General features: G+C 38.5%; 1 protein-coding gene across 4 annotated transcripts in view; it reads left to right on the forward strand.

The window, feature by feature from the left end:
• The first annotated feature begins 7,382 nt into the window (after positions 1-7,382).
• The window catches only part of IGSF11 (immunoglobulin superfamily member 11), a 35,391-nt gene continuing 31,276 nt past the window's right edge, over positions 7,383-11,497 (forward strand). For 2 of the 4 annotated variants that reach the window (XM_023728704.1, XM_023728705.1), the window contains exons 1-3: positions 7,505-7,558; positions 9,021-9,228; positions 10,587-10,742. In XM_023728704.1, the coding sequence (XP_023584472.1) occupies positions 7,520-7,558; positions 9,021-9,228; positions 10,587-10,742 (403 nt within the window). In that variant the 5' untranslated portion in view covers positions 7,505-7,519. Of the gene's footprint in view, positions 7,559-9,020; positions 9,229-10,586; positions 10,743-11,497 lie in introns of all 4 variants that reach the window. The other 2 variants (XM_012554773.1, XM_023728703.1) reach the window with 2 other exon arrangements.

An 11,497-nucleotide genomic window follows, 5' to 3' on the forward strand; every position in this document is an offset into this window, starting at 1 on the left:
TGGCTGTGTAGTGTGGATGATTTCTGTTAGGATTTTTAAGGATTTTCTGCTGTCAGTTTCTTTCCCTCCAACATGGACCTCTTTGTCTGAGAAAATGTGAATTTATTTCTGCTTTAAACCTTGGGAAGCAGTGATCTAAACAAAGAACGTAAACAAATGTTATTTATGATTTAAGCTCCTCAGAGGAAACGTGGCTATGTACTTTATGTCTTTTTAGCTTAATTGCTAAGAGTCATTCAGAATTCATGAGTTGACTTAATTTTTTTCTTGGATGAAAGTACTGAGAAAAGATTCAAGTCTGCAAAATGCTGCCAATTCAACTCTTAAATTATGCATTTTACTTGAAAATATTGCAAATTGTAAGATATTTTAAGTGATTTTTTAATCTAATATTTAGCATTAAAGTTTAAATTCTTGTCTAGCGTTATAAACATGGAAATATACTCTAAAAGGATATAGAGTGTTAGTTGTTTTTTTTTTAATCAAATAGGAAAAAAATGAAACATTTAAAATACTAGAAAAAAATCTCCACCCATTTCCCTCCTCCTTACTCTCTCTAAGAAGTGTTTGATTCTACTCAGTGTAACTGGTATGTTAAGCAGGAGTTCCAAGACAAAATCACAAAGCCACTCTTTCACTCTGTTTTGTCTTCCACATCCCTTTAAATTTATTCAGGAGCCCCGTTTTTCTTTCCCTAGATGAGAAGTTAAGTAGTTTACACAATTTTTCTGATCACTCTGTTTAAAAATAAAACATAACCAAAAAAAATCGTTAACTTATATACAAAAATATGTGTATAGTTCCCTGAATGCCCATGATACACCCTCTAGGAGTGCAGAGGTCCACTCTCAGCTTCCTTTTACTGAGGTCCCATTAGGCAGCTCTCTTGGACAGAATCTAAGATGATCCTGTACCAGCTCTTGTGTGTGTTCACATCTGATCCCCTGGAAACACTCAGGTGTCCTTTGTCCTGACATTCAGGGAATACAAGTCCCTTTGTGGGGCAGTAATGGAATGGCACCAGGATGGGGCTTACAGCACACCACAGCTCTAATGAAAAATCCTCTTCACAAAGCCTCTTTATAGACTTTCACTCCTGACCCATTTATTTCCTCGCTGTAGTCCTAAAAGCTGTACAACTGTTTTCAACCATCTTCTTTGTGCAAATCCTTTAGGGTAGTCTGTCTTAAAACTCACCTTGGTATCTGACGTCTTAATATCTGATGGCTTGGGGTCTTGGATCCTTTTTAAATCCTGTTCCATAGAGAATTCTGGTAGCTAATGAGCATTCCTTTTTTAAGTTAAATGTTTCTATCTGCAGACTGAGAGTAGAACAGGTATATTTAAATAAATTGAGTTTTAATTGCTCAGTATGCTTTCTATTGGTAAAGAAGTATCCCTTCACCTAATCATAATGCGAGCAGTAATATCACCATCATTTATTTTATGAGACATAGTCTATGGAACAATTTGGTATGGTATAAAACATACTTGATTGGAAGTCAGAAGATGCTTGTCCTAATCTTAAGACCAAAGACAAGCCTGTCTCTTTGGACTTCAGTATTTTCATGTGGAAATAGAAGGAATTGGATTATATCAATTAACAATGTGTGTTTTTTGAGTTTCTGTTGTGTGCTTTCATTACAGTATGCTGTAATGAGTACAGTATACTGGTGAAGACATAAGTTAAATAATCACAGTAACTAAAGTATAATTACAGGTTTGGAATGGAGTCCGTGGGTGGCACAAATGGTTAAGTGCTTGACTACTAGCCGAAAGGTTGGCGATTCGAACCCACCCAGAGGCACCTCAGAAGACAGGCCTGGAGATCTGCTTCCAAAGGATCACAGTCTTCAAAATCCTATGGAGCAGTTCTACTCTGCACACATGGGGTCGCCATGAGTTGGAACTGACTGGACGGCAACTAACAACAATGACAACGAGAAGTTTGGATAAGTGTTCTTGACTTATCCAAATGAAAAAGAAGAATGTTTTGTAAGACCCTGACCTAGGCTGAGGGGCCAGGGAAGGCTTTTCTCTGAGAAGGTAACACTTGAACTGAAAAGAAGGCTGAGTAGGAGATTACTAAGTAAAGGGATTGGGGCTTGGAACAGAGCAAACCAGAGAGAGGAAACACCGAACACAGAGCAAAGGGCCTAATTCAAGAAGGCAGGAGAAATTTAGTTGGTAAAATGGATCAGATTTGATGATGGATTGGGTTTGGGAGGTGATGTGTGAATAGGAGTAGTCAAGACAGACTTCTGCATTTCTGACTTTCACAACTTGATGGCTGGTTGGGCCATTTGCTACCACAGGGAATGCTGGAAAGGGGCCACATATACAGGGGAGGCAGGCATGAAGGCGATAATCAGGAGTTTGATCCTGGACAGGCTGACCTAAGGTGCCTTTGAGATAGCCACGTGGAGAGGTCTAAGAGGCATCTGGATATAAGAGAAGAGGTTTAGGTTAAAGAGATAAATTTGGAGACCATTGGCATATATATTAGATTGGAAACTACAATTGTGGATGAGATTCTGTAGGGAGACGGTTTAGAAATAAGTAGAGAAAGCAACCCTTTGAGGAATGCTGACGTTTAACAGCCATGTAGAGAAGGGTGAGGCAGCAAAGGAGACTAACAAGTGTCCAGAGAGATAGGAACCGAACAGAAGTGCATTATATCACTGAAGCTAAGGGGAAAGCGTGTTTCACGATGGAGGGGATGGTCATCACTGTTTGATGCTACCGAAAGTCCAGAAATGAATACAAATGTCGTGCAGCCACATGGAGGTCTCTGGTAAACCTAGGGGGAATTATTTTTAAGAATGATGGGGGCAGAAGTAGATTGAAGAATGAGTGAAAGAAGAAGTCTGTGGAAAAAGTGAACACAGACCACTCTTTGAAAAAGATTAGCAGTGAGTTATCAGAGAGGGGACAGCTCCTGGAGGCAACTGTCAAGTGGAGGGAGGGAAGAATTTGGTTTTAAGTTGGAATACTTGAGGATGTTTAAATGCTAACAGTAAGGCTCCAGTGCATAGGGAGAGGTTGAAGCTGTAACAGGGGATAGTCTATGATAAGGTAAGATTACTAAGGAGGCCAAGAGCATGGAATTCAAAGCTCAGGTGGAGGGGTTGGCCGTGCATAAGGGGGCAGCTCCTCTAACGGGAGAGGAAGAAGAGGATGAGGCAGATTTAAGCTGATTTGTATGTTTAGAAGCAGGACATTGAAGGAGTTCCCATTTGATGGCTTTACATTTTTCCAGATTATCATAAAAGTCCATTCTAGGTTAAAATTTTGTGACTGTATAATATAGTGGTGATAATAATAGCAAACATTTATGGAATGATTTCTAATTGTTGAGTTATATGCAGTAAAGTGTATGTTTTCTATAGGCAGACTGCCTGGGTTTGAATCCAGAACCTGCTGCTTCCTAGCTATATGACTGTGACGTGGTTTCTTATTCTCTTTGGACCTCAGTTTCTTCTGTAAAATGAGGGTAATATCAGTAGATACCTCATAGGATTCAATGAGTTAATATATGTGAAGTGTTTAGTGGGGGCCTGGAATATGGTCAGTGTGCTGTAAATGTTAGTTAGCAATAAACAGAAGTAGCAGTAGTAGTTATCATTGGCGTCTGGCACCACACTCATCAAATCCCTTTGATGGCAGTATTTAGTCCGACTTTGCATACAAACAAACAGACTCAGAGAGATTATGTGACTTGTTTGGGGCCACACAGCTAAGTAAATGTAAGAGCCAGATTTCAGACTAGATCTGTCTGATTTCAATCACATGCTTTTACAAGTTCTGAAAAAAACTTACCTGGAATATTTCTTCTGCAACTCTCTCAAGGCTTGTGTTTTCAGGATTAACTTTTCACAAAAATGTGAAGTAAATGAAGTCTGTCGTTCGTAGCTGCTACCACCAGAGGCTTGCTCTCTGCCAGCAGACCTGCTTTGTTTTCCCCAGCGCCTGCCCTATCCTACACATCTCTTCTTCCAGTTGGACACTGCTACTTTTTTGTAGTTTTTTCCCATCTGCATCTTTCTGCTTCATCAAGGAGCAGCTGGTGGATTTCAACTGCCAACCTTTTGGTTAGCAGCCAAGCTCTTAACCACTGCGCCACCAGGGCTCTAGTTTATATTGGTCATATTTTTTCTTTTTAGAATTTGTTATCAAAGATTGTTTGAGTTTAGCTTGAAATTAGTGAATTGATGTGGAGTTCACACATTATCCTGTAGAGTTGAAGGGGGCAGACAATTTCCTACACTTCTTCCTTGGAATGTTGTCTGAAGACCCAAGTCATGGAGGTTGTGCCACCAGGTTGGCTTCCACACTTAGTCTTAGAAACGTCTCCAGTGTTATTTACCATAATCATTGCAAGAAACACACGCCCACATCCCACTTCTACCCTTGTAAGGTAGCTCGTTCCCCTAGTCTTTGCCTGCTCCATGATCAAATAACCTTTCTTTTCTGCCTCTAACGCCTGAGGTTCTTCCAACTTTCCTTTTAACCTAGAGGCGTATCCTAATGCTATTTAACAGAGACTTTTCTTGCTGTTATCAGGTGCTTTATATTCTATCACAGATGGCTTGTTTTATGAGACATTTTATCCTGCAAATTTAACTCCTGAGAACATCATCAGACTATATGTGGAGAACATGAAGTTCTATAGAAGGAAGTTGCTATGTAAGTTTATTTTTTAAAATACGTAACAGCACATTATTGTATTACTTTTTTGGGAGAATGGAGATAATATCACTTCAAAATAAAACAGCTTGAGATACTGCCATGAACTTAATGTATTTTTCATGATCCAGCATAGCTTATTTGTAGGCTCCCCCTGACCTATTTTAATCTCCGATTAGCCCCATACTTTTCTGTAGTCCCAGGGGGGCAGACATTCTTTTCAGAAGAGATAACGGTTGATTTTTACTTCCCAGCAGTTGGCTCTGGGTGAGTCACTATTTTTTTTTTTTTCCATTTTAACAGCTTTATTGAGGTGTAATTTATATTCCCCACTACACACCCCTTTAAAGTATAAAATTCAACGATATTTTGTGAACTTACGGAGTTTTACAACTATCACAACAATCCAGTTTTAGAAGTTTTCCGTTACCCTGAAAAGTTCCCATGAGCCTTTTTGTATCAATCCCCACTCCCTCCTCTGCTGCCCTAGGCAACCACTGATCTGCTTGCTCTGTATATAAACTTTCCTTTTCTGGACGTTTCATATACGTGGAATCATACAATTTGTAGTCTTTTGCATCTGGCTTCTTTCACTTTTAAAACCAAAAACCAAACCAGTTGGCCACTCATCAATTTCAATTCATGGAGACCCCACGTGTTGCAGAGTAGAACTGTGCTCCACAGGATTTTCAAGGCTGTGACCTTTCTGAAGCAGATTATCAGGACTTTCTTCTGAGATGTCTCTGGGTGGGTTCGAACTGCCAGTGTCTCGGATAGTAATCAAGGACTCAACTGTTTGCGGCACGCGGGCACTCCTTTCTTTCAAATAGGAAAATGCTTTTGAGAGGTTCATCTATGTTGGATTATGCATCAGTAGTTTGTTACTTTATTTTTGAATATTTTGAATATTATATATCACATTTTGTTTATCCATTCACCAGCTGATGGACATTTGTATGTGTTTTCGATTTGGGGCATTATATGAGTAATGCTGCTATGAACATTTACATACAAGTCTCTTTGTGGACATATATTTTCATCTTACTTGGGTAGATTCTTGGAATTGCAGGGTTCTTAAGAATGGAATTGTAGGGCTTTGTCGCCAAGTTTTTAAGAACCCGTGAAACTATTTTCCAAAGTGGCTATACCATTTTATGTTTCCACCAGCAATGCATGAGGATTCCAGTTTCTCCAAACCCTCATCAGCAGTTGGTATTGTCTCAATTATAGCCATCCAGTGGATGTCTGAAACCAAGTAAATCCGTTGCCATCGAGTCAGTTCTGAGTCATAGCAACCCTATAGGATAAAGTAGAACTGCCCCATAGGGTTTCCAGGGCTTCTTAGGCTTCCAAGGCTGTAACTCTTTATGGAAGGAGACTGCCATGTTTTTCTCCCACTGAGTGGCTGGTGGGTTTGAACTGCCGACCTTTTCAGTTACCAGCTGAGCTCTTAACCACTGTGCCACCAGGGCTCCTTAGTGGATGTGTAATATCTTATTATGGTTTTAATGTGTATTTTCCTAATGAATAGTGATGCGGAACATCTTTCTATATGTTTATTTGGCATTTCTATGTATTCTCTGTTGAAATGTCTATTCAGATCTTTTGCCTACTTTTAAATTGGGTTGACTATTGATTTGTAATAGTGTTTATTATATATATTCTGGATATAAGTCCTTTATCAGATATATGATTTGCAAATATTGTCTTCCATTCTATGCCTTGGCTTTTTATTTTCTTAATGAAGTCTTTTGCAGCACAGAAGTTTGTTTTTTTAATTTTAATGAAATCCATTTTATCAGTTTGTTTTCTTTTATGATTCCTGGTTTTGATGATGTTTCTAAGACCTCTTTGACTAACCCACAGAGATTTTCTCTGATGTTTGCTTCTAGAACTTCTGTCATTTTAGCTCTTACATTTTAAGTCTGTGATACATTTTGAGTTGACTTTTTGTGTATGGTGTGAGGTAAATGGCCAAGTTTATTTTTTTGCAAGTGAATATTGAACTGTCCCAGCATCATTTGCTAAAAAGACTATGCTTTTCTTCATTTAATTGTCTTGCACCTTTGTTGAAAAGCAATTGACCATAAACATAAGAGTTTATTTCATAACTCTCAATCCTGTGCCATTTATTTGTATATATGTCCTTACACTAGTACCACGCGGTCTTGATTGCTATAGCTTTCTAGCAAGTTCTGAAATCAGATGGTGTGATTTTTCCAACTTTGTTATTTTTTGATTTTCTTTGGCTATTCCAGTTCTTTGTCTTTCCGTATAAATTTTAGAATTAGTTTGTCAATATCTACAAAGACCTTTTTGGCATTTAAATTGGGATTCCTCTTAATCCATTGATCAACTTGAGGAGAATTGGCATCTTGGTAATACTGAGTCTTCCAAATCTTGAACATCATATACCTCTATTTATTTAGTTTTTGTTGGTATCTTTCATCAACATTTTATACTTTTTAGCATATAGATCTTGTATGTATTTTATTAGAGTTATATATAAGCTTTTAATTTTGGGTTGTACTATTGTAAACAATGCTTTAAAATTTTTATTTCTGATCTCTCGTCACCATGTAATTTTTGCTCAAGTCTTATCAGTTGAATTTTCCCAAGTTTTATTACAGTCACACAAACCTTTTCTGAAGGGCTTTGGACTGTGAGGAAAGGGTGAGCACATAACATCCCTGTTCCTTCTTCTGTAGGCATTGCAGCTTCCCTGGAAGTCTCAGAAAGCCCTGGGAGTATCCAAGTGGCCCGGGGTCACACGGCAGTACTGCCCTGTACCTTCACCACCAGCGCTGCCCTCATTAACCTCAATGTCATTTGGATGGTCATTCCGCTCTCCAATGCTAACCAACCTGAACAGGTACTGCTGTCCCATGGAATACACATCTGCCCTGTGCTCCCTTGAAAATATTAATCTTTTCAGTAGAGATGGGTAGGGAAGCACCCCGAGTACTATTTGATTTCTAGAATCAGATGGCATTTGCAGTGTGCCTATGCCGTTTTAAGTCCTTCCCCTTTGCATTAACAAGCAACTATCAGAACAGGTGGTCCTCTTTTTTGTTTTTAAATTAACAAATATTAAGGAGACCCTCTGGAGACTTTTGTGTAGGAACCTGGGATTTTATTGAAAGACATTACTGACAGGAAATGCCAAGACTAAAAAATCAAAGCTATTTGATAAGAAGGAGCTGGTATTAACGCAGGTGGATGAGGGAGTACTTTTTTAAAAATAGCGATAACAGTAAGGAAATAGCATTAAATAGTAATAATTGTATTTGTTTGACTAACTTGAAGAGTATTTTAAAATAAACATGGCAAGGCATACTAGCCAGCCTCAAAGAGTTAAAAATAGAGCTCCCACAAGAAAGAGTGTGCATGAAAGTGGAAGCTACTCCCCAGATAAGCTGTTTCAATTACACAGGTAGAAGACCCATACTTTGCTATATTCATTGCAGAAAGTAACACTCAGAAAATTAATGATTTTTGATCATGACTACACCATTATTCCAAAATACAACTTAAAAGAAGCTTTTCTGCTTCAGTAAGCTTATTATTATCTAAAAACATTTGATAAGCTGAATTTTCTAGTAAAAAATCCAGATATATATATTTAATAGAAAGTTTTTTTCTTTCATCAAATTATAGAATTTGTGTAGTTAGACTGAAATTTCAAGATCTTTTTGTTCGAGATCATTTTAGGAGTCAGTGATGGAGGCAGAAAGACAAGGAAAGAACTTAACCCAGTTACCCAAACATTCACAGGCAGGGCTTGAATAGAACCAGGGCCCTCACTCTCAGCCCAAAAGGCCTTATGCTTCACAGCTCTGAGTCCTCTCACATCTCCCATGAATAGTAACTCTGATAATATAAATTAACATTAAGAACAGCAATCATAGACTTGTAACTGTTTTTCTTTTTTATCACATTTATTTATATTTAGTCTATAACTATGACCTATCATTTTGTGACCTAGTAAGCATGGGAATGGCAGTGCTAATTTAAAAAAAAAAAAAAACTTTTTGTTTTGGAATTAATTTTTTGAACTGGTAAAAATATTTATAGGCTGATGGTAGGGTAGAATTAAAGACAGTTACTGTATTCTGAGGAGTTATATTAAAAAACAGTGTTATTCCAGTTTAGTATGTGAGAATTCAGAACCCCGAAATACCTGTAGGCAGGGACTATAGTAAAGGGTTGGTGATAGTGCTAAGATTTGTAATTAAAATTTCCAACGTTTGGTGCAGTCTGCTGTCTACTAGGTAGTCGTTACGTGTCTAGGAGAGAATACAGTGGCCAATTATTTATTTTGCTTTCTCTTGCAGGTCATTCTCTATCAGGGCGGACAGATGTTTGACGGTGCCCCCCGGTTCCATGGTAGGGTAGGATTTACAGGCACCATGCCAACCACCAATGTCTCTATCTTCATTAATAACACTCAGCTGTCAGACACAGGCACCTACCAGTGTTTGGTCAACAACCTGCCAGACAGAGGGGGCAGGAACATTGGGGTCACTGGTCTCACAGTGTTAGGTGAGTGACAGGACAAGATCCAGGCACCTTGGGCTTTCTTATGAATCTCTTCGGAAGCATATTCACTTCTGCTCTTACCTGTCCAATCTCCATATCCTGGTGTCCTCTTCCTGTCTTCTCTCAGTCCCATCCCTGCTCTGCTTCTCCATGCTTCTTACACATAATGTTCCCCACCCTCTTCTCTCTTTCAAGTAACTCTATAGACTTTACTTATGAATTTTTCTGAAGATGGGAAACCTGTTGCTGTCGAGTGGATTCCAACTCATAGTGTCCCTGTAGTGCTGAGTAGAACTGCCCCATGGGGTTTCCACGGAGGGGCTGGTGGATTAGAACTGCCAACCTTTTGGTGTGCAGCTGAGCTGTTAACCACTGTGCCGCCAGGGCTCAGAAGATGGTAAAGGTGATATAAAGTATCATCAGAAATAGCCTCTAATTTTTCTTAAGCTTCTATAGGATAGAATTAACTATCAAGAGCAAATTAAATCAGTAATTATTTATTGTGAAGACCAAGCAGAAGTTTCAGCACATGTGAGAACAACATTACTACCTTGTGTCTGTGTTACACTGAGTAGATGGTTCCTTTGTATACTTGCATTCATTTCTGTTCATTTATTCATTCACTCATTTTTGAAAGGGTGAACACATTTACTGGAATGTTGTTAGCATTACAAATATATCATCACCTGGACTTAAACTCTGTTGTCTGCATTCCTTGATATGGGACATCACCACCGTATTCTTATTTTGTAATTCTTTGTTTCATGTCATGGAGGCCTTATTTGTCTTCATGATTATAAGATGTCCATTATGTTACTGTCAATTAGTAGATATACTGGAAATTTACTCTAACTTCCCCCACCATAAAACAGAAGTTGTTGTAAAGCGACCCTGTCTGGTTTTTGTTTGTAAAGTAGCAAAGTGCCTTATTAAGGAAGTCTTAGCCAGAGAGTATCTGGCAGGGTGAGTGATTGCTATTCCTTGAAGTATCTTCTCTAAAAATGGCCTGTTTCAATAATGTTTTTAGAGGTAATATGTTGACATTAAGGATCTTAAGAGTTCTTCCTTAGAGGAAGCAGAGTGAACCCATGACCATAAGATACCTTGAAAAGATAGTCAAAGGATGGCCCCTGTTTACATATTTGCTCCTTGCCAGTTGAGCTTGTAGGCCCTGCACCTGTGCTTGAGCCGTCTCGATTAGCACATGATTATCTTCTGGTTTCACCCATGAGAGAGTCGCCTGGTGCGTGTTCCCAAAACAGTGTTATCTGAGGTTCCAGTGGACTGATTGTTGATGTCTCCAGCATCGTCACTTGGCTCATAGTGAATGTGTGCTTTACTGTTAATTCTTCCTATTATAGTTCCCCCTTCTGCCCCACACTGCCAAATCCAAGGATCCCAGGATATCGGCAGTGATGTCATTCTGCTCTGTAGCTCAGAAGAAGGCATTCCTCGACCAACTTATCTTTGGGAGAAGTTAGACAATACCCTCAAACTACCTCCAACAGCCACTCAGGGTATGTATGGTGTTGCTTTACTCATTTGATCAGTTATCACAGAAAATTCTCACTCTGTGATCCACAAAGTAATTGACTTTGGTAGATTTTGAAAAATAACATATAGTGTTAGTAACTCCTGAAAATGCTGTCTGGATCATAGTGTGTGTTCACCTTTAAAAGGAATAAAACATTTTCTTTCTCATCTCTGTGCTGCCTTTATGAAATTTATCTCATCCAGTGGCAACTATATCTGAAAATTCTGTTCCATTATAGTGAAGATTTAAAATAGCTAAATAGTGGCTTCTTTATATTGGTAACTGTAAGACAGCCGTTGAAGTTTATAAGTGAGAATCTACTTCCTATTTGAGGCACAAATGCCTGTTTTGGTATGAGAACAATCAGCATGGTCATGAGAGGGTTAATCCTCCTGTTTTCAGCCTCAAGTCTAAGTAGAGGAGGAAGATGGGAAAGAGAACAGGAAAAGGCCTCAGATCACTGCATATCCAGGAATTGATCACACCAGACAGGTAACAATGAGGAGCATGAGTATCATTGATGGTTTTCTACCTGTAAATCCAGCTATTTAAATCTGATACTAAAGGAAATGTTTTTGAAAAATCAAGGAACTTTATAAAATAAAATGAAGAAAACTTATAGAATTATGTATAAAATCTATTTAGAGAAAATAAAATTCAGCAGCCTTGAGTGTTGCATTATCCCTAATACAGAAAATCTTTCTTTTAGCTTTCTCGGGGAAGATTTACAAATCTTAA

Source organism: Trichechus manatus, unplaced genomic scaffold (genome assembly GCF_000243295.1).
Source record: "Trichechus manatus latirostris isolate Lorelei unplaced genomic scaffold, TriManLat1.0 scaffold00026, whole genome shotgun sequence".
In the NCBI taxonomy this organism is placed as follows: Eukaryota; Metazoa; Chordata; class Mammalia; order Sirenia; family Trichechidae; genus Trichechus; species Trichechus manatus.